At 32.1% G+C, this 24,073-nt stretch overlaps 2 protein-coding genes and 1 pseudogene across 3 annotated transcripts; 1 reads left to right on the plus strand and 2 right to left on the minus strand.

The window, feature by feature from the left end:
* Positions 1–984: 984 nt before the first annotated feature.
* LOC112084235 lies at positions 985–1,085 on the plus strand (annotated as a pseudogene).
* Positions 1,086–6,881: 5,796 nt separating this feature from the next.
* On the minus strand, positions 6,882–11,604 carry LOC112083996 (putative E3 ubiquitin-protein ligase RING1a). Its single transcript, XM_024152229.1, has 5 exons — positions 11,511–11,604; positions 7,769–7,847; positions 7,546–7,666; positions 7,397–7,438; positions 6,882–7,280 (listed from the first exon to the last, which is right to left on the minus strand). Exons 1-5 carry the CDS (start codon positions 11,602–11,604, stop codon positions 6,882–6,884), a joined length of 735 nt encoding a protein of 244 aa, XP_024007997.1.
* A 6,284-nt stretch (positions 11,605–17,888) lies between these two features.
* Positions 17,889–20,767, minus strand: LOC18992232 (receptor like protein 42). 2 transcript variants are annotated; one of them, XM_024151915.1, is made up of 2 exons: positions 20,353–20,681; positions 17,889–20,273 (listed from the first exon to the last, which is right to left on the minus strand). In XM_024151915.1, exon 2 carries the CDS (start codon positions 19,858–19,860, stop codon positions 18,082–18,084), a length of 1,779 nt encoding a protein of 592 aa, XP_024007683.1. In that variant the 5' UTR covers positions 19,861–20,273; positions 20,353–20,681; the 3' UTR covers positions 17,889–18,081. The 2 variants fall into 2 exon arrangements, with proteins under 2 accessions (XP_024007683.1, XP_006415671.1); XM_006415608.2 differs by having other exon boundaries at positions 17,889–20,767.
* Between the last annotated feature and the right edge of the window lie 3,306 nt (positions 20,768–24,073).

Here is a 24,073-nt window from a genome sequence, read left to right on the forward strand (position 1 = left end):
ACCTTAGGTTTGTAGACTCTTTCTTCAGCAGATTTTGGACTTTGAGCAATATCAGCTTTGCTCTGCAATTGGTGACGCGCAACACTGGTTGTGGTGTCGCTCGACACCGGCTCTGCAACTTCAAAATTGTCTTCAGATTCGTCGAACTCCACGATTTCATCCTCAGAAACACCCTTTTTCAGCACAGGAGTCAACTTTTTACCACTTATTAAAGAGATAGCACTGCAGTAATGCCTAGGATTGGTATCAGTCTTCCCAGGAAGGAATCCTTCTTGCCTTTTTACAGACTCTGCAGTCTGAGCAACCTGAGTATCAAGCTTCTTGACATGAGTGTTCAGAACTTCAATTTTTCCATTCAGATCCAGATACAGAGCATCAATCTTCCCATTGAAATCCACAGTCATCTTCTGCTGACTTTCCAAGATCTGTTCCAGCATAGACTTCACCTCATTATCTGGAGTTTGAGAAGGAGGAGAACCATAGTTCCTTGAAAACCTGTTGTTGGAGTAGGATGTCTGGTACTGAGGTTTGGAGCTGTAACCAGAAAAGTTCTGATTACCTGTGAAGGTACTCCTCTGATTATTTCCATTGTAATTCGTGTTCCCTTGCCCAGAACCAAATCTCTGACCCTCAAATCCAGCTCCATTGATGAAGTTAACATCCTCTTCCTCAAAAGCTTCATCTGGTCCAAAATTCTGAACTCCTGCAGTGTATCTGACAGATTTCTTACCCACAAGAAGACTATGCACAGAGTCAAGCTTAGCCTTCACCTCAGCAATTTGCGATCCATCCATGTTCCCAGCCTGTTTCTTCCGCTGATAGTCTGCATTCTTGGTACTATTGCTAGATGCCAAGTTCTCAATAAGCACAACAGCATCTTCAGGGTATCTGGTGTTGAAGTTCCCATTGCCTGCAGCATCAAGAGCCATCTGATATCTCCAATCAACACCTCTGAAGAAAGTACCTAGCAGCTGCACATCGCTGAAGCCATGATGGGGACAATCTCTCTGATATGACTTGAATCTCACCCAAGCAGCCTTGAATGCTTCAGTTGGTCCCTGAGAAAACGTTGAGATTTTGAGTCTCAACTCTTCAGACCTGGCATCGTCATAGAAGTTGTGCAGGAAGGCGTTCCTGGTCTCTTCCCAGGTAGTCAGTGATCCTGGCTCCAACTGCTTCAGCCAATTAGCTGCTTCTCCAGCAAGAGAATAAGGAAACAACTTGCAGAAGAGGTAGTCATTGGACACTCCATTGTATTTGATGCTGGTGACTAAGTCCTCAAACCTCTCGATATGATCCATCGGGTGCTCATGAGAAAGACCATGGAAAGGATGCTGACCCACAAGAGTGTAATACATAGGCTTGAGCTCAAAATCGTTTCTTTGAAACGCAGGGGCGCGAATCGCAGAACGATTTGCATAGAACTGCTCAGGCCTGTTGTAATCTCCAAGTGTTCTTCCACGACCAGCTGCAGGTGCAGGTTCCCTCACTTTCCGATCTTCTGGAGCGTTCCTCTGATGTGGAACGATCACAGCATTCCCATGCGGTGCAGGTGGTGGATTCTGGTCAACAACATCCACTGGTAAAGGTGCTGGTGGAATGATGTTACCATATTCATCAAGCCTTTGGCCTCTCGCATTGCACACATGACCCTCTTGGTCTCTCCAGATTCCATCATCATCACGAACAAGTCCATTGGCGTTTTTCATCATTGCCGGATCTCTTGCTTTCCTGTTCGTTCGCTCTAACTCAGCTAGCTCTTTGTTGCTCAAATTCACTAGCGGGATGTCCTTATTGCTTCTGGTTCCACGAGTATGCATAAACCTGCAACACCAAAAACAAAGAGAGAGAAAACGAAATAAGTAAATTAGGTTATAAAAAGAAAGGTGTCGCGCGACACCACTTGTGGTGTCGCTCGACACTAGGTCGAAAAACTTAGTCGAAACTCAAAAACTAGGTTTAATGGCGAAATCAAGTCCCCGGCAACGGCGCCAAAACTTGATATGCTCAAATTTTAATCCCTAAGCTACTCTGCAAGAGCACAGATGTGCAGTTGTAGTATGTAGGTGTCGAACCACAGAGACAAGAGATCACTCAATAAACCTTATAGAGATCGAATTACGCTAAGCAGAAATATTGTTAATAAATAGCAATGCAACAGAATTAGACTAAGCAGCAATAAAAACGGTTTGTAAGATTCAGATGGATGGAGATTAGGCTTAGGGCGTTTCTCAGGAGATTAATGAATGCTGAACAATCGATTAATCAGGGTTCAGGTTTAATCAGGGTTCAGGTTTAAGCATGGTTCTTGAACTCGAATCACAGAATTATAATTAACCAACTTCCGTTGTGAGAATTATTTAAGTTAAAATCCTAGAATTCCAAATTCCTTTGCAAACCCTAAAGATTTAAACCAGCTTTAATGCACAAGTTCGATATGTTCACAAAGTATCTAAACCAAATTCCTTTGCGAATAGCTACTTTGCTCACCCTAGGTTCTTTCCAGTTATTCAATTACACTTCCGTGTCAATCAATTAACCTAAGATCTAAGTTCTAGGTGGCCAGTCCAGAATTAGCTTTAAGAACAACCTATGGTGAAGAACTAAATAGATTATGAACCCTAATTAATTAATCAATCCAACATCCAAAGAAATCCTTTATGAGAACCCTAAACCTAACAAACAAACTACTCAGACATGAAGATTGAAGCAATAAACATGAATGAATAGATTGCAGAAAAGAAATAATAGATTAATAGACAGGGGTTTGAAATCTTCTCTTTCCGGAACAGAGTTTCAGACTTGTCTCCCCAAAAACTCAGAAATCGCAAAAGCCGAAAACTCAGAGTATCTCTCTCTCAAAAATCTAAGGTAATCGTAAAAAGGGAATAAAAATCTTATATATATCTCTAAAACACGTTTTGGGTTTCCTTGGAATTATTGGAGACTTTTGGGCCCAACTCCTTCTTCAAATTAGGAGACAAAATCGCCTTTTCCTTATTTCTCTGACAAGTGTCGCGCGTCACTCTCCATGGTGTCGAGCGTCACTATAGCACAAAATCCATACTTGACGAATTTGATCCTGATTAAGCTCCAAAGTCTCCAGTTAAGCTCCAAACGTACCTATGACCTGAAAAGACTCCAAAAGACTCGAAAGACACTAAAAAGACTATAAATAAGACCTATACCATGGTTAAAAACCATAAAAACCACGATATATCATTAAGCGAATAACCAGTTTTTACTATACATTTGAAGGAGATTATGACGATTAAAGACATGTTTAGTTGTTTCTCCTTATCTCATATTTTACGTGCGAAGAATATGAAAGCAAATAATCTAACAAGGAATGCCCGAATCTACCCTCAAGATGTTATGTATGTAAACTCGGTACCACTGGTCTAGATTATCCAACCGTTCTAGATGTTTAGACTGTCGACAAAAAAAAAAAAGAACAAGTGATTTAATAGTTTTGAGAAAATGAACTTTGGGCCGAAAAAACCGGCCTGTTAGCAAATTAATCCTAAGAGAAACATAAAGACGGTGAAGCCAATTTAAGTACGATTCTGCCTTAAATCAAAAACTGTAAACTCAATCAGACATAACATATAAGAAGAATACTTCACAAAAATCTGAAAACTCGATCTAGATATTAACATACTGAATCATATTCAAGCCACAAAAATTAAAAACAGAAAAACGATTAAGCATTTACGGAAAACGTATTATTCTATCCATTGCTAATTGGTTTGAGTTAGAAATTCATAAAACTTGATATGGTATCAGAACTTACATTTATTGCCTCTATAGAATGACTTAAATGGAGCATGTTGTGATGTAGGACATGTTGTCTGAGTGAGATTCAGTTAGAGATAATCTCGACCCAAATTGAGCATGTTAGGAATTCTACTTCAAAATTTTGATGTAAATTATAATAGAATATAAGTGATATGGATCAATTAGAAATGTATTAAACATAATATGTATCCAAGCTGTATTATATCTAAAAGATAGAGGAAATATATAGTCAGACTATGGTCAATTATGAATATCTAAGAAATTGAAAAATAGTCATACTTTTAATATCTAAGATATATAGAAGACTATTAACCAAAAGTCAGGGAGTTTTCTGTTATAATTGAATCCAACCCTTGCCAAAGCCTCCCAACTTTGAAATAATATCTGAAATATTTTAACACATGAATTCTAAATGAATACATAAACCCTAATTATTTAGTTAATTATAAAATTTGATGGTTATCCATTCCAATTTTTTAACAGGTAAGCATATCATACTTGTTTGAAAAAGTCTTAGTCCTAAATTTTTTAGATTACATGTATTAATGATAGTACGAATATATAATTAAAATATCAAATACTATGTAATATTAAATTATAATACTATACATACCATTGTTTTTTCTTATTGTATAACTTTACTATTTTTTTTGTTATAATATTTAAGATTAAGATTAATATTACACATATTCACACCGCTAACTCTCCACTCTTAGCATATAGAATCAATACTTTTATAATGTTTTTGATATGATGATATTAATCAATACTGTAAAATGATATTTAATATATATTTTTCAAAATATTAATACTAATACTAGATATTTATAATAAATATAATTATATATTATTTAATATTTTTCTTACATAATATTGACCGAATGAATTAACAAAATTCCGTTTAACTACAATATTTTTTGCTAGACTGTCTTTCATTTTTATTCCACAATGCAAATAAAAATAAAATAAAGTAATAATTTATTCACTTTGATTTTTTTTTTGGTTCATTCATTAACGATGTGTTGGACTATTTTCTGTATTGTACGTTCTAACTAAATTGAGACAGCACAAAAAAAGGTAAAAAATCTTTGAAATTTAGAATAAGGAATTAAAATTCTTTTTAGAAGGTAATAATTTATTCACTTTGATTTCTTTTTGGTTCACGCATTAACGATGTATTGTTTTATTTTCTGTATTGTCTGTTTCTAACTAAATTGGTAAAAATTATATTAAAAAACAAAAAATCTTTGAATTTCAGAAAAAGGAAATATAATCTTTTTTAGATAATTTCTATTCTTGAAATACAAAACCAGCGGTGGGATTCAGAAATATTTTTTAATGGAGGCATAAATAATATATTAGAGATTAATATAATATATTCGTATATATATATATATATATTAATATTAATATAACATCTATAGTGCTTAGTTTTTTCATGAATATTCAAATTATGGAAAATAAAAAATATACTTTTTTACAAGATATTTTACTCATGTTCTATTTTCTTATAAGAAAGGAGATACAGTTTAAAAGAAGCAAAAAAAAAATAGTAAACAATAAAGTTAAATAAAATGAAAAGTATGTAAAAGATCCGTATGCATGTACTAGAAAAGGACAAAAAATGCAATTATAAAAACACATAATAAGGAAAACGAAATTAATGAGGTTATAAGGAAATATTTACAAAAATCTTTTTTAAAAAATCATATAATTTTGGAGAATGTTGAATAAAAAAGAAGCAAAAAAGTAAGAAAAAGGAAAATATATTAAATGAGTGGGGGCAATGGTTATTGAATATCGAATGTGACATTACTATAATGGTATATGCAATATTGAAAATTTTATTCACTGATGAATATTACGTCATTTACCCTATAATTTATTCATTTAATATATTTAAGAAAATTATTGGGTGCATGCACCAACGGATACTTGTTCAAAAGTAATGATATATTATTTATTCAAATCAAAAACAAAACAAGGTCTTAATATTGTTTCTTCTAGTCATTATATGCAACTCAGAGGACTTGCTTCATTTCAATCTTGTGACTCTAGCCAAAGTAAAGGAAAAGATTATGTGGGAGTCATCCCAAGAAGGAGAGCCATGAAACCCATAAGAAGAAGAAAGAAAGTTATAAGTGTTAAATTATCTGAGCTTCTGATACTCAGATTAGCTTCCAAGCTAAATCTTTCAGTCTATGATGGAGAAGACGTGGCTTGCATAGTACTTGAAGGAAAATTTAAATGTACGGAGAAACCGGGTTTGTGGCTCATCTTCTTTAGAATCCCTACAGGAATCATGAGGTATGAAATTAGCTTCCATTCTTACTATTTTTTTTTGCGTATGCTACTAAATCTATCTTAACAACCTATATTTTTTATATGTAAGACTTGTTCGCAGAGTTCGTTGAAAAAAAAAAATACATATTGTCCAAGAGGTTGGCATTATCATAAAAAGAGGAAATTCTACTAATAAAACATGGTCTCGTTGATAAAACATGAAGGATTTCATTATAAAAATATTACTTCTATTAAAGCCACGACGGTTTCTTCTTTGTAAATTGTTTGACATCTCCACTTCCATCACTAAGCTTGATTTCCTCAGTCTTGCTCATCTGAAGTCGTTCTATAGGCAGAAGCTGAAGCAAAAACAATAGTTTCCAATTAATACAATTGATGTTTTTATCGAAAAGGTGTACGTAGAATGCTTTTCAAAATGATCAAAACACTCACCATAGCAATTGTTGAAGTTATATATTCATTGTTTATTTAAAAATCATATAGTCATTGATAAGCTTACATTGGTTTTTGGAAATGGATTAGGTTAAATAAAAAGTTCATGACACATAGATTTCATTATTAAGTTAGGTTTGCAGCTTAGTTGACTTTTTTTTCAAATTTGGTATTTTTTGCTCATCCATTGAGATAAGAAAGACATGAACTGATATTTTAATACCAATTGAAATAGCAAAACATGAATTAGCGTTTTAAGTAAGAAAAAGTTTTATGAATTTTCATACCTGATGATTCCTGTAGGGATTCTGAAGAAGATGAGCCACAACCCCGGTTTCTTCGTACATTTAAATTTTCATGCGAGGACTACGCAAGCCACGTCTTCCCCATTGTAGACTCAAAGATTTAGCTCGGAAGCTAATCTGAGTATCGGGAAACTCAGATAACTTAACGCTTCTAACTTTCTTTTGTCTTCTTATGGGTTTCTTGGCTCTCTTTTCTAGGATGACTCTCACACAATCTTTTCTTTTATTCTTGTTAGAGTCACGAGATTGAGATGAAGCAAGTCTTTTGAGTTGCATATGATGACTAGAAGAAGCAATATTGTTTCCATTATCACCATGTGACACAGGAATGCGTTGAATGACAGTTTTGTCCCCTCTTGGCGTTTCTACAGTGGTTGACTGTTTGCTTCTACTTGGGTTAGTTCGTCGCTTTCGTGTTTGGGATATTGTGGTGGCTTTAACCTGTTTAAAACAATTCATGTCCCAATCAATAGAGGAAGTACCATACAAAACCATCTTCAACAAGAAAGTTTGGAAACTAGAAACAAAGTAATAATTTGAAATGGGCCATAACTAACCTGTTCGTTAGGAATCTGTTCTGTTTTATTGAGCTCTAACTCCTGCGGCAACATTAAAAAGAAAAAAGAAAAGAAAAGAGATTTGATGAAATGATGGAAAAACTCTAAAGTAGTATTATCATCAATCATATAATAAATATAGAGTTTACCTCATTTTCGTACTGGTTATTGTCCGCATACAACTTTGAAACAATTTCATCAAAATATTCATTAGCTCTAAATGAGGGACAGCTAGGAAAGTCAACACGACAAGAAGGGCATTTATTGTTTCTTCAATAAAAGAAGAGATAGTCAATATTTTGAGCAACAAAAAGGTTCCAAAACTTATAACACAAAATAAGAAAACATAGCATGGAAATTATTAAGAAATACCCATGACGCAAGTATTTTTCAATGCACTCTTTACAGAAACCGTGCCCGCATTGTGTAATAGTAGTCTTGCGAATGATACCTAGAAAAGCACAAAATTTAGCATAAATACAAGTCATTTGAAAACGTTCCTTTATTGATAGAATGACCTCAAAGGTACATCACTTATAAGACTATATATCACCAATTAAGCATATATAAATATTTATATTGAAAGCTATAATTAAGTTGAATAATAGGTGATACAATTAATTTTGGCTGACACAAATGCTCCACAAGTAACATATGTATATGAACTAGGTTTTGTGTTTATTGACTCCTTATACGGAGATAAATTAAAAAAATTTCACAAATATTTAATGACCGGTAATAATATATTTTTCGTTTTACATCAGCTAAATGAATATTTTTCTAGAATACTAAGTAATCTTTATAAAAAAAAAACTAAGTAATTTGGTGATTTTAGACCTCTCTGTTTTTTATTTCTCTAAAATGTTGCAAGTCATTTTTAAAAAGTTTTTTTTGTTGAGTGTAATTTTACATTACAAAAAATAGGTCCTTTTAACAAAAAATACACCTCCTTCATAATTTTAAAAAACTTATTTTGATACGTATGCCTTCAAATAAAACACCGTATGAATGAATTAAATCTTATATGCAACACATAGCTGAGAACAAAATTTTTTAAAATACCGCAACAGATTGGACATTCCACTTGCTTGCGAGCTTGGGACTTGTCCACCATGGCAATTAATCTGTAAGAAGAAAAACTATGAGTAAATGTTATAACAATAAAAAAGCTACTCCCTCCGTTTCACAAAGAGTGTCGTTTTAAGGTTTTATTTTTGTTTCACAAAGAATGTCGTTTTATATTTTCAATGCAGAATTTTAAATAATATTCCAGTTTTGACCCTATTAATTTAATATATTAATTAGAGAAAAAAGTTATTTAATGCATTAATGAAGGATAAAATAGTATTTTTAATAGTTTTCTTAATAAGTGTGAAAAATGTCAGAATGACACTCTTTATAAAACGGAGGGAGTATGTGAGTGTAATCACGTGTACCAGATTAATTAATGCAAAGCTACTAATGCAATATCAAACCATAGAAACAAGGCATTAAACTCAGAACTAACACTATATATATACTTCTTCTTATCTCCGTAATGATTTTACTTCAACAATATAGATTTTAGATGAACCGCTGACGCTGTATTCTTCTTACTGTTTATGTACATTTTTTCTAACACCAAAATTAGCACGCAACCCTAGCTATCTTGGACCAAGAGACATTTCTTCACTATTTGAACAAATAACAACAAAATCGAGCTTCAAAATATATCTTATGCTGACTAATGAAATAGAAACAACTAATAAGACGCTAATAAATAGAGGTATACGAGTTTTTTTAAAAAAAAATATATATAAATTAATACTCTTTACAAAGTTTGATTTTCTCGATAGTTCACATAGATTATGAAATAATAAATGTTTATTTATAATTAAATATACTATCTTTTTTGAAGAATTTTTTTTCATAACTATAGACCAATAATAATTCAACAATTTTAATTAATATCTCTTCAAGAATATCATTTATTATCATTACTAGGTGAATACCTGCACATTATGTGCGGGTTTTATTTTCAATTTTTTAATTTTTTTTTATATTTTTATAAAAAATTAATATAATCATCATTTGTTATTTACTTACTTGTTAATATTTTATTTAAAGAAAATTAAAATATTAAATATTATTTAATAATTTAGAGTTATATTAAAATTAATAAATATCATCAATATTTTTAATTAGAATTTGTTTAACATTTACACAAATATTAACTAATAGTCAATTAGTAAATTTTTTTTAAATTAATAGAATCATCATTTCATTTGTTACTTGCTAGTATTTTATTATAAATAATCTTTAAAAAATAATTTAAAATATATATTGAATATTATTAAGTAATTTACAGTTATATAAAAATTAAATACATATCTATCAATATTTTTAATTGGTTATAACATAAATGTTTGTTTAACATTAATATAAATATTAGTTAAGAGTCAATTAATAAAACAAACTTTTCATATTCTTTAAATGCTTTAAAATTTAATATTAAATTTTTATTAATTAAAATTTAAGTGACATGTGTCAATTTCTCCAATACTGATGTGTCAAGCATATAGAGAAAGTTGAGCAACTTTTATATATAAGATAAAAAATAATCATATTATTTATTTAATAATAATAAAATCTAATTTTTTTCATTCATATTATAATTCACATTTTTTATATCAATACAAAGTATCTTATTTTGATGTTAGACCAGTTAGATAAACATATTAATCTAATTTAGTATATTTAATGTATAATTTTATTCATATAAAAAATACTACTAAAATTAATTATAGAATCAATAATTATCTAGCATTTATGCAATTGTATTATAAAATAAATATAACTTTGATCATTATTTATAATTGCATAATCATTATATATATTTGCAATTATAAATATCAGCTAACATTTTTATAGCTATATTTATATATATTATATTTGCATATTCTAATACAAGAATTATGGTTAATATTTACCCCGCACATAGTGTGGCTAATCAACTAGTGCATTAATTATATGGCAATAGTATTTCTCCAATGATGGTGACATGTGTCAAGCATATAGAAAAAGTTGAGCAACTTTTATATATAAGATTTTATAAAAATAAGTAAAACTCTAAAAAATTAAACTTTGTGAAACAAGAATGAAAATTTAGAAAATTATACATTGTGAAACAGAAGAAATAAATAATAGCGTACAATTAAGAGTTTTATGTTACCCATGGAGGTAATATACACATAGACTAAGCAGCGGACTCTAAACATTATCAAGCAAATGCCTAATTTGGGCCATCCAAATATGCAACCAGTATCATGATTTTATTTGAAAATCGTGATAGGTGTACATAAAAAAATTAATATATAAGAAAAATCTGAAATATAGCAAACTAAAGTCAAATAATAAGTATCAATCTAATTAAGAAATGTATAAGATCATTGGCCCCAAGTCTGTAATATTTTTTTTTTAACATTAAAAGTCTGTAACTTAATGGTCATATATAAAAAAAATATTGGATCCAAACCTTGCGAAAATTCACTTTTATTACATGAACTCTAATTAAACTAGAAATCGTATCCTAGGGATAACTTGGATTTATGCATCACCAAATCATGACATTTGTTTTTTCCTTTTGGGTAAACTCAATCAGAAATAACACCTATATATATATAAGAAGAATCCATCACCAAATCTGAAAACTCGATCCATATATCGACATAGTAAAGTCACATTCAAGTCACAAAATTTTAACAGAAAACCGACTAAGCATTTACACGAAGCGTGCATATACTATATACAAGTTTCATTAAACTAGTAAATGATTAACCAGAAAATAGAAAGAGCATCATAATATGCATGCAGATCTGATAAAACAATGGTATCAGACACGAGGAAAACACACAGAAAAATACAAGAAAAAGGATGTAAAAACGCAGAAGATGAAAGAAACTAGCTTACTGTCTTTCCACCCTGTCCGAGTTCCGATTTGATTCTGATGTATATGGGAAAAAAAATTCAGAAGCGAACGAGGATTAGATGTGAACCATAAAACGGAAAACAAAATCCAAGACTATACACATTCAACGTAATGATACTCTCTCCCCAACACCAACTACATACATACCTTTAGGTTCAGTACCAATACCATCTTCACCTACTTGCGTCAGTTGTTCATGATTTTTGCCTTTGAAGAGGCTTCTCAACTCGCGGAATGACATTGCTTCTAAGGTTTCTAGTCGATTATTCCAAGACAAAGATCAGAAGCAGATTAAAGTACGGGAAACATAAAACTTTGTCCCTTTGGATTGACCCTATATCTCTCCACTTTCTTGGCTTTTATAGGCGTCCGAGATTGGAGGTTTGTGGTCTTCACCAATTCTATATTTTATATCTTAATGATAAAGTACTAGTAAATGTTGGATTTATATATTTTGGTATTTATTTTAATTAAATGTTTAATTGTTCATTCTTAAAAATCCATAAAACCATATTTCCAAAATATCGCGAGGATATACATATCTAATATATTATAGAATGAATCTAATAAAATTGTAGACAAAATTCTAATTTCAAAATTTGCATTATATGTGGAAGATAATTTTTTTCAACAACGGTACTCTGTCGATAGTAAGATATTGTTTCTATTTGACTATAATTTTGGTTAGTGAATAAATGGCATGTGTCGAAAAAAGAATAATATTTTTATTTGACTATAGTTTTGGTTAACGAATGAATAAAAGGTATGTGTAAAAAAGAGAATTAATCTTAAAAGGAAATGAATCTGGAAATTTTAGAAATAAATCTGGAAATTTTAGAAATAAATCTGTGGTTTTTTTTCCAACTTAATTTTATTTCTTCTATTTTCTGTCATCAGTGACTAGTGGCGGATGCAGAAGATTTTGTGTATATGCTAAATAGAACTACATATGTTTTAATTCTATATTTAATTATTCGGGTTCCAAATGTTGGCTTTATATATTCTGGTATTTGTTTTTATTAGATGTTTAATTATTCATTCGTAGAAATTCATAAAATTTTATTCGTAAAACATAGCGAGGATATACATATTTGTAATGTATTATAGAATAAAGCTTATAAAATTGTAGACAAAGTTCTAATTTCAAATTTGCATTGTATGTGGAAGAGTCTTTTTTTTCAACAACAGTATTTTTTTCGTTTTGAGTAGAAATTATTTGACTATAACTTTGGTTACCAAATAAATGGTATGTGTCAAGAGTAATTTTTATTTATTTATTTGACTATAATTTTGGTTAACAAATACATAATTAGTATGTGTAAAAAAAGAGAATTGATGTTAAAAAGAAATAAATCAGAAAATTTATAAAGAAATCTATGTTTTTAAAAAAAAAAATGTTTCAGTCTAATTATATTTCTTCTATCTTCTTTAATCACTGACCAACGGCGGATGCATAATCATTGACCAGCGGTGGATGCAGAAAGATATTGGTATAGACACAATAGAAATTCATATTTTTTGATTTGATGTTTAATTATCCTGGTACTACATGTTGGATTTATATATTCTGTTATTTGTTTTAATTATATCTTTAATTATTATGGTATCAAATTTTGGATTTATATATTCTGGTATTTGTTTTAATAATTATTCATTCATAAAAATTCATATAACCTTATTTCAAAAACATAGCAAGGATATACATATCTAATGTATATAGAATGAATCTTATAAAATTGTAGACAAAATTCTAATTTCAAATTTGCATTATATGTGGAAGAATCATTATTTTCAACAAAGACATTTTTTTGAGTAAAAAGTAAGAATTTTTTTATTTGACTATAATTTTGGTTAGCGAATAAATAGTACGTATCGAGAATAAGACTTTTTTCTTCATTTGACTATAGTTTTGGTTAACGAACGAATAAATGGTATGTGTAAAAAAGGATTTGGCGTAAAAAGGAAATAAATCTGAAAATTTTATAAATAAATCTATGTTTTTTTTTTAAAAAAAAGGTTCCAGCCTAATTTTATTTCTTCTATTTTCTGTCACCATTGACCAGTGGAGAAAGATATATTGTGTAAAAGCACTATATTTAAAAAAAAAAGAAACAACATTAAAAGAGTAACAATATGACTAAACTTTTACAAGATGCTAAATAACTTATACATCTCCTTAATATAAACCGCAAAAGTATATAACACATGTTCCAATGTTCTATGTTCCACCTCCAACCAACCTACATCTGCTCCTATCATTGATATTCTTCTAATCATCTTTTAGTGGTATTTCATTTTATTTGTTAAATTACTAAATAAAAATCATCTAACAGAATTTTATTTTATATCTTTCAAGCCCAAAATGCATTATATAACTTTAAGAAACATTAAAAGTTATATCAAAATTAATGAAATAATAATCAAAATTTACCTAAACAGCAGTTATGTATAAAGAGGAAATCATCTTATGAAAAAGCAAGATGTTAAATGGTCTATGAATCAGTGATGCATAATAAATCTTCTATAAATTTTCTATTTAAAAAAACGGTTAAACTATATGAAACAGTGAATTAGTGATCCATTTGACGTCTGCTTCTGAATTGGTGTGTGATGACCCAACCTGTAGCCGCCCTTTTCCTTGATTAGCTACCTTTCCTCGAAAAGTGAAAAGATAAAAAAAAATCTAAACTCAAACCAATTTTGGTTCGATGTCTCCCTGGTGTGTAAAATTCTCAGTAGTTTTTTATATGTTCTATTTGTTTCATCTTAAGTAGCTAAAACTTGTTCCGTTTTGGTTCAATATCTTTCAGGAAAGGAAGAGACTTCGGTGTTTGATAAGAATGGGCACTTAAATGGCGTTTTGATTAGACCAATTAGGCAAAAGAACAGTGGAGTTGAAATTCAGGTTTGTCAACGCATGCTTCATTCATTTATAACTATTGAAGTTTTATTGTAATGTTTCCGTGGAGAGCAATCACAAATGCTTGCAGCCACTTGCTACTTAAGGAACCATCTGATGAAAAGAAAGCAAGTCATTGGGGGAGTGAAATCTTAAGTATTAAAGCATATGCTAGTATTCCTACACAAGTGGCTGTTGATAAGACAACAAAATCAACGATGGCGTCTAGGCATCCGGTGCTATTCTGAACAAACATGGTCTCATACTAATGAATGCACACATACTTGAACTGTGGAGGTTTTGAAAAGGTGGTGTATATGGTGAAGACAACGAAAAAGATCCAAAACCCTATGTCTTAGTGTCCAAGGAATTTTCTTCCATAAGAAATAGATTTTGGAAGCAGGAAAGTCAAATATTGCCACGAAAAAATCCAGCATAACTTTATCCATTTGTTGGGAGAAAATGTCAAAAAATACAAACACAATTTCCTTCATACTGGGAATAGAGATATATGTATATATCACCAAGATTCTTAGATTTGGTGTCTTGCTATATGGTATATATTTGCAAGGAACAATTGGATGTTGCCTTAGTGCAGCTAGAACATGTCTCCGGAAATCTAGATAATTTTGTTGGTGCACGAGGATGCATTGACATGGAAATCTCTATAAACTCCGAGATATTATTATTATGGATTTTCATCGTTGATGACACTAAATCGTTCTACTCAATAAAATTGAAGAGGAAATTGATAATCAGAGATCAAAAGGTAATAGGGAGGATGCCGATGTTGCTCTTTGGCGTTTTAAGAATGATAATTCAACACCAATTTTTCTTCTTAGAGCATGTGGATTCAATCTTGAGTAGGTCCTTCATGTTCATGGTACAAAGGATTTTTGATTTTGCTCGCTACTCCTAACTCTTCTCTTCTGGTTTGGAATCGCCGTTTCTCACTCCGTCTAGACGCTAAGAACTATGAAGGCAGTCTCATATTTTGGTTGGTACTTGAAGCAAACGTATTGATTAATTATGTTTATGTATTAAAAATTAAATACCTTCAATCTTCACCACCTCATCGTTCTCATCGGCAAAGGAGTACAAAATCGCATTATCTCACTATGGGACGATAGTCTCATATTTTGGTTTGGTATTCAGAGCTAATGAATTGATTATGTTACTTTGTAAAAATTTTATTCCTTGTATAAAACATTGCATTCATTGTTAAGTCTTTTATTATTATGGATTTTCATCGTTGACGACAATTAAATCGTTCTACTCAATAAGATTGAAGAGGAAATTGATAATCAGAGATCAAAAGGTAATAGGGAGGACGCCGATGTTGCTCTTTGGCATTTTAAGAATGATAATTCAACACCAATTTTTCTTCTTAGAACATGTGGATTCAATCTTGAGTAGGTCCATCATGTTCATGGTACAAGGAGTTTTGCTTTTGCTCGCTACTCCTAACTCTTCTCTTCTGGTTTGGAATCGCCGTATCTCACTCCCTTCTAGACACTAAGAACTATGAAGGCAGTCTCATATTTTGGTTGGTACTTGGAGCAAACGTATTGATTAATTATGTTTATGTATTAAAAATTAAATACCTTCAATCTTCACCGCCTCATCGTTCTCATCGGCAAAGGAGTACAAAATCGCATTATCTCACTATGGGACGGTAGTCTCATATTTTGGTTTGGTATTCGGAGCTAATGAATTGATTATGTTTCTTTGTAAAAATTTTATTACTTGTATAAAACAATGCATTCATTGTTAAGTTTTTTAGTTATAAAGCATATGCTAGTATTCCTACACAAGTGGCTGTTGATAAGACAACAAAATCAACGATGGCGTCTAGGCATCCGGTGCTATTCTGAACAAACATGGTCTCATACTAACGAATGCACACATACTTGAACCGTGGAGGTTTTGAAAAGGTGGTGTATATGGTGAAGACAACGAAAAAGATCCAAAACCCTATGTCTTAGTGTCCAAGGAGTTTTCTTCCATAAGAAATAGATTTTGGAAGCATGAAATTCAAATATTGCCACGAAAAAATCCAGCATAACTTTATCCATTTGTTGGGAGAAAATGTCAAAAAATACAAACACAATTTCCTTCATACTGGGAATAGAGATATATGTATATATCACCAAGATTCTTAGATTTGGTGTCTTGCTATCGTGGTATATATTTGCAAGGAACAATTGGATGTTGCCTTACTGCAGCTAGAACATGTCTCCGGAAATCTAGATGATTTTGTTGGTGCACGAGGATGCACTGACATGGAAATCTCTATAAACTCCGGGATATTATTATTATGGATTTTCATCGTTGATGACACTAAATCGTTCTACTCAATAAGATTGAAGAGGAAATTGATAATCAGAGATCAAAAGGTAATAGGGAGGACGCCGATGTTGCTCTTTGGCATTTTAAGAATGATAATTCAACACCAATTTTTCTTCTTAGAACATGTGGATTCAATCTTGATTAGGTCCTTCATGTTCATGGTACAAAGGAGTTTTGCTTTTGCTCGCTACTCCTAACTCTTCTCTTCTGGTTTGGAATCGCCGTATCTCACTCCATCTAGACACTAATTAAGAACTATGAAGGCAGTCTCATATTTTGGTTGGTACTTGGAGCAAACATATTGATTAATTATGTTTATGTATTAAAAATTAAATACCTTCAATCTTCACCGCCTCATCGTTCTCATCGGCAAAGGAGTACAAAATCACATTATCTCACTATGGGACGGTAGTCTCATATTTTGGTTTGGTATTCAGAGCTAATGAATTGATTATGTTTCTTTGTAAAAATTTTATTCCTTGTATAAAACAATGCATTCATTGTTAAGTCTTTTAGTTATTCCCCCTTCCCCCCCCTCCTCACCCCCCAAAAAAAGTTCCATTGTCAAAGATCTTTACCATTTCTTTTTCCATAAGATCCTTGTATTAAACCAAACTACCTACTCATGTATTTTGTTTCTTATGTTTTCATAAATAAATGAATAGGTAGTTTGGTTTAATAGTATCAGCTCATGCGTTATCAGACAATATTTCAAAGTAACAATAAAAATATTAGGATTTAGGACAAACACTCAAAGCTTAAAATTTACCAAAAAAACAAAAAAAAAATCCTAAAGGTTCAGATGCCTCTGATAGTTCTTGATCATGAACCTCTCGTGTTGTCATGGTTTCAAGACATGAAGATTGTCTTTTTGTTTTCGTGCTCTCTCCTTTTATACATATTATCATTGATTTTCTTAATTCCGATTTAAAGAATTCAGAATGTAAGAATGAACGGGTTCGCTTTGACCGTTAAGAGTAGGTAACCCGTTCCCTGTGTCTTTGTTTCGGAAAAACAAATATAATGACTTAGTACACTGACGTATGATCCTTTAGAGGGTATGGACTATGGATATAGTTTATTTTGAAATCTAATATGAGAAAGAAAAATGTGGTTTCATAACATGCAGATTTCTTTTTGTTTTCATGCTCTCTCTTTTCATATATTTTTTCATTTGAGTTTGTAATCTAAAATCGAATTTTGAGTTTCTGCTATTTCATCACTTCCCATTCACCCTCTTCCCTGCTATTTTTCTCGTTCTAAAAAAAACAAAGATGTATATGAATATGTTACAGAGACTTCACCATTCTTTATTTTATAGGAAACAAAATACAACAAAATCATCAGATAAAGATACAACAAAAAAAACCAAATAAAGATACAACAACCGTAAGGAAAGGCTTCAATACAATACCAACGACATACTTGACATACATTATTGGCGGATCAAACTCAAAACCAAAAAAATTCTTAAAAGTTTTGACCAATTATCTTGACGAACCATTCCGGTTTGTATGAAGCAATGAGTTGTGCTATTGCAATTCCAAGTAACACTCCAGGCCCATACAATATTGCCACTGCTTTCCAACTCAACATTTGTTCCTCTTCTTCATCTTCTTCTTCTTCTTTAGGTTGTTTTGCTGGTGGCGACGTTTTAGTCCCAAAGCAACTTTCTTCGAGAGGAAAACCACAAAGCCCTGCGTTTCCTTCAAAGGAAGATTTAGGTTGTCCCATAATCTGTGTTCCTTTTGGTATTTCACCCTTGAGTTGGTTGTGAGAAACGTTTATGTATGCCAAAAACGAGAGGCCTCCAAGTCCACTAGGAATAGTCCCTGAGAGTTGGTTACCTGATAGGTCCAGGGACTCGAGCTTCACAAGATTGACCAAAGATAGAGGAATATGGCCCGTGAAGGCGTTATTGGATAAGTTGAGTGCGATCACTGCTTTTAAGAGACCGATAGATTCTGGAATCTGTCCTTGAAGTCTATTCCCAGAAAAATCAATGGTGGCGTAGGAAGTAAGGAGCTTCTCCTCCATTTGAAATAAACCTTTGCGTGGTAAATCTATAGAGTCCCTATATGTGAGGTAATATGTATCGTAAATAACCTTTTTATATACCAAATATTGACCCACATTTTCATTCATCTTGAGTGATGATGCTTTCCAATTCACAAAGAAGTTTGGAGGCAAGCTTCCGGTTAATTCATTACCAGCTATCTCAAGTATCCGCAGCTCAGGAAAGTCTAGAGGACCATGGTTCGGAGAAGACACACTACCATAGAATTTGTTTGAGCTGAGGATAAGCACTTGCAAACTCGGTAAAGCCTTGAGTGAGAAAGGAAACCTATCTTTGATTCTGTTGTAGTCCACACTTAGGAACTGTAGAGATGAGCAATTTAGAAGAGACCTTGGAAGCTTTCCGGTTAATCTATTGTAGCCAACGTCGAGTGTCTTTAGAGGTGCACCAACGTAAAACTTGTCTGGAATACTTCCTTCAAGTTTGTTCTTCCGGAGATTCAAAAACAAGAAGTTACTCATACATGGAGGTATTGGACCGGTGAGGTTGTTGTAGCTTAGATCAAGGACAGTCAACGAGCTTCTATTGCAGATAGATAGAGGTATGTTGCCTCTGAAATTATTGGATTGTGCAAAGAAGAAGTTGATAGATAGTGGTAGTTGCGGAAGTGCTCCTTCAAAACTGTTTGAATGCATAATTAAGATCTGTACCGATGAGTTCACCAATGCTTTCAACGAACCTTCGAAGCCATATAGCAAGTTACCATCAATAAACAATGAGTTCAAGCGAGGAAGGCTCCATATCCACTCAGGGACTTTCCCACCGATGATATTTTTTGATAAGCTAATATGCACCAAATTCTCAAGGGTCTTTAAGATGGTAGGGAAATCACTGATGTTGCATTGCTTCAAACGCAACGCTTCCAGGGTTGATGGGATGAAGGAATCCGAAGCTAAACTAGCCTGAGATATCCTAACACCGGAAAGATCTAGGAGCAACAAAGATTTGAGAGAGGAGAACATACTTAGGTCAATTGGGTAGCTTGTGTTTAGGAAAGAAACGTCGAGCTCTTTGAGGTTGATGAGTTTTGAGATAGGCTCTAGGATTTTTTCTTCAAAATGGTTGTGACCTAGGTACAAACGTTTTAGCCTTGAAGAAGAAGATGAGTTAGGAACTTCAATAGAACCACTGAGATCATTTCTCCAAAGCTCTAGATATGATAAGAAAGGCATAGTGAAGAGAGAAGCAGGGATGGTTCCAGAGAAGTGGTTATCAAAAAGTATTAGAGTGGAGAGCTTGGTTAGATTTTGTACAAGAGGGAAACTACCAGTAAGCTCGTTCGTGTCAAGGTACAACTCACTTAACAATGTTAGGTTACTAATTGTCGGAGGAACTTGACCGAAGAAGCCATTAGAGGAAAGGCGCAGGACCTCTAGTTTGTTGAGGTTTCCTAATTCATAAGGGAGTGAAGAGGAAGTGAAGTTGTTTTCAGTTAGATCAAGGTAAGTAAGGTGGTGCAACTCAAAGAGGCTATGGTTGGAATTCAGAGTTCCAGAGAAGTGATTTTGAGAAAGTCGTAAAATTGTGAGCTTACTTAGACTCCGCACAAGTTGGAAACTACCAGTGAGCTTATTTGCGGAAAGGTCTAAAATAGAAAGAAGACTTAGGTTACTAAATGAGGAAGGAATTGGACCAATGAAGCCATTAGAGAAAAGAGATAAAACCTCTAATTTGTTGAGATTTCCAAACTCGGAAGGGAGTGAAGAGGAGGTGAAGTTGTTCTGATTTAGATCAAGGTAGCGGAGCTGATGAAACTGGAAGAGGCTACTGTTAGGCTTAAGAGTTCCACTTAGGCAGCTTCGGAGCTGAAGCTTTGTGACCGCACCCGTCGCATTATCACACCAGATTCCATTAAAGTCGTCATTGTGGTTGCAACGATGCGTATCAAACTCGGTCTTGAACTTCGTAAAGGATTGAATCTGGTGGAGACGACAAGCAACTAGACCAAAACCATGATATTTTGGAATAAAGATGCTTGACACGGAGACAAAACAGAGAAAGAGAACCAAGAGAAAATGCAAGCGCAAACACGATTCTGACATGGTTGTGATGAAATAAGTGATTTTGATTTGAGAAAAGTGAAAGAGTTAGATTGGTATAAATAAAGATAGGATGTGGTTTTGCATAGTGGGGGCACAAGTTGACGTAGAAGAAGTGAAGTCTTTTGTTTTTGGCTTTGGAGAAAAGTACATGCTAAGTGGAAACACATCACTTTGAATTTTCTTACATAAATAAAGTTAAGTATAATGACAAAACCACTCAAATCATGAAAGTGTACATAATATTTCTAACTTTCAAATCTTGGGTTGAAAATCACATCACTTTGAAATTTCTCACATAAATCTAGTTGACTTAGAAGTTCTAAGTGAAAGACTTTGTATTCCGGCTTTGAGACCCAAACCGAATCAATGTACCAATATGTACTCGGGATTGGACTTATTCAATTATATAATCTTTTTATTTTACTTAAATTGGGTAGTTTGATCTTAGTGAATGAATTTATTAGCTCGAACATATGACATTCACTTTTCATATCTTTATTTTTACAAGTTGATTTATTGTTGAACCAAACTTAAATTAAACCAAATTACAACCAAGCCAAACTAAACCCAAACTTAACATAAACCAAACCAAACTTATTTCGGTTGAATTTGGTTAGAGTTTTATTAAACCCAAATAAACCGAATCGAACCGAATCAAAATTAAACCAAAATGCCCAGCTCTAAATTATTGTCAACAATTTTTAAATGCAATTAGTCGTAAATATATGGCATAACGTGTTAATAAATATAACAATGCACAACAAATTAATAAGTGAGGCATTAATAATTGTAGATAGTTTGTTGAAACTTCGTTTTCTCTTTGAATTTTCTTCATATCTTACATTTAAGAATTTGGGGCCATACAGTGAAATGAAATTAATTGTGTTTGTGGATTGAGAAGACTTTTGCATTGACGTATAATGTTTACTTCATAATTTGGGTAACCCGTTTTCGTAACCTTTTGCTTCCCTTACCTGTTTGAATAAATATATAGTCATGAACGAAAGATTATCTATATGGAAATGGACATTGGACGGAGAAATCAAGACGACCATGAGATGCTACAATCAAAACTAAAAGAGTAAAAGTGTTATTATTTCAAAAGTAAAGAACAAGAACAAGAACAAACAAGAACAAGAAGGAAGAGAAATTTGAAAAGGGAACTCAAATCCACAAATATTATTAAAAGATTTTTTTTTCATTACCCAACTATTACATCACATTTAGCCCGTTAAAAAACTAGTCCGAAAATCCTCTTCAGCTGGTTCGGTATAAATAATTTGAAAGAAAATAATGTTTCTTGTTTGAGTTTTTTTGCAAAACTATCTGCTTAGACATTTAAACATCTGAGAATATGTAAAAGAGAAAAAATTCAGAAAACTCTCCCGAAGGATGCGAAGGCTTCCAACTCAGAAAGGAAAGACGGCCAATCCGATAGAGATTCAGTCATACACACTAGATCTGAATAATCAGTCTGAAAGTGGATGAATAAAATATGTGTATTTTTTACGCAAGACATAGCCCATAAGAGGCTTTCCAGTTGGGCATAAAGGGCCTAGAGGCTCCTACGACAGCCCTGAAAACCAAAAATCTCGCCACCCCTTTTCTCTTTCAGGCTCCACCCAAAAGCTTTAACTAGGCCGTTGCCAATCCAGGATGCATCAACCTGGCAAATCGGGAATTTCTGGGCATCGGGTAGAAAAATCGGGAGCAGGGATGTGAGCGAAGTCTCGTCAGATATATCCTCTTCTTCTTTCGGTTGGATTGCAACCTTCCAGCTTTCTGCTTCAACCTTGGCGTGGATCAACGTATCTACCGGGAAATTTTCTTTCCCATAGAAGTTTTTGTCGTTTCTCGCTTTCTAAACATACCACAAGATCCAATGATAAATATCTTTTTGGGGGTTTGTCATTCCTAACTTTTTTGTTTGCCAAAAGAGGAAACTCATATTTTGATAAATAGAGGTGCTCGGGAAGAGACCCGGAAGGAACGGAAAGTCCGATAATGCCCAGACTTGTAAAGTCGGGAGACATAAAAACAGATAATGGTTAATAGATTCTTCAGAGTTCCCACATCGGGGGAAACACTTGTTATTAAAAAAATTTAAAGCTCAATATTCAAATTACTAGTTTTAAGATGCAATATAAACAAGTCTACTCAAAAGAAACTAGCCATACTCATCACTTCATGATTAAAGCTCAGGTCTCAACCTACTCAAGCATTCTTAATTCCAACCTTTTGACATTCTTTAGTGATTTTAAATGAATCATGTTATTGCAAAGTAAGTGAAATCATTTTGTCATAGGACAAGGTCTCGAAATAAAAATGATCTCAAATATGTTGATTTTTTTATAGAATTTTTTTTTTCAATGAAAGAATGAACTTTAACAAAATGCTAAGGGTGAAAAACAACTTATGCATACAAGCAACCTATCCACTTCAAAAATTTGATGTAAATTATAATAGAAAATATAAGAAATATAGATCAATCTATTTACTGTTTATTAGTTTTGAATTATAAATCTATTAAACATAATATGTTGTCAAGCTATATAAGATTATATTTAAAAAATAGAGGAAATATATTGTCAAACTATGGTCAATTAATGAATATCTAAGAAATAGAAAAATATAGTCATACTCTGAATATCTGAGATATATAGAAGACTATTAACTAAAAGTCAAGGAATTTTTGGTTCTAATTGAATCCAACCCTTGCCAAGACCTCCCAACTTTGAACAAATATTTGAAATTAGCACATAATTAGCACATGAATTCCAAATGAATACACAATACAAAAACTCTAATTATTTAGTAAATTAAAAACTTTGATGGTTACACATTTCAATTTTTTTAACAGGTAAAAATATCATACTTGTTTGAAAAGGTGCTACTCAATTTTTCAGATTATTGTTTTGTTGATAATTTTCGTTGTTCTGTGTATAGTACGAATATATAATTAAAATATCAAATACTATGTAATATTAAATTATAACAATATATATACCATTGTTTTTTCTAATTTTTTTATTTTTTTATTTTTAATATTATAAGATTAAGACTAATATTACACATATTCACACCGCTAACTCTCCTCTTAGCATATAGAATCAATACTTTATAATATTTATAAGATGATGATATTAATCAACACTATAAAATGATATTTAATATAATAATTTTGTTCAAAATATTAATACTAATACTATATATTTATAATAATATAATAATATATTATTTAATATTTTACTTGGATAATTTTGACCAAATGAATTAACAATATTCTGTCTAATTACAATTTTATTTTGCTAGACTGTCTTTCATTTTTATTCCACAATTCAAA

This window comes from Eutrema salsugineum, unplaced genomic scaffold, assembly GCF_000478725.1.
Source record: "Eutrema salsugineum unplaced genomic scaffold, Eutsalg1_0 scaffold_5, whole genome shotgun sequence".
NCBI classification, from domain to species: domain Eukaryota; kingdom Viridiplantae; phylum Streptophyta; class Magnoliopsida; order Brassicales; family Brassicaceae; genus Eutrema; species Eutrema salsugineum.

Bases quoted from the DNA above. Each gene is read 5' to 3' on its own strand.
- LOC112083996 (XM_024152229.1), bottom strand. From the start codon at position 11,604: ATGTCATTCCGCGAGTTGAGAAGCCTCTTCAAAGGCAAAAATCATGAA. The intron at 7,439-7,545 runs GTAAACTCTATA...ATGTTGCCGCAG, and splicing joins ATAACCAGTACGAAAATGAG to GAGTTAGAGCTCAATAAAAC. The intron at 7,281-7,396 runs GTTAGTTATGGC...TGTTTTAAACAG, and splicing joins AACAGATTCCTAACGAACAG to GTTAAAGCCACCACAATATC.
- LOC18992232 (XM_006415608.2), bottom strand. From the start codon at position 20,730: ATGTCAGAATCGTGTTTGCGCTTGCATTTTCTCTTGGTTCTCTTTCTC.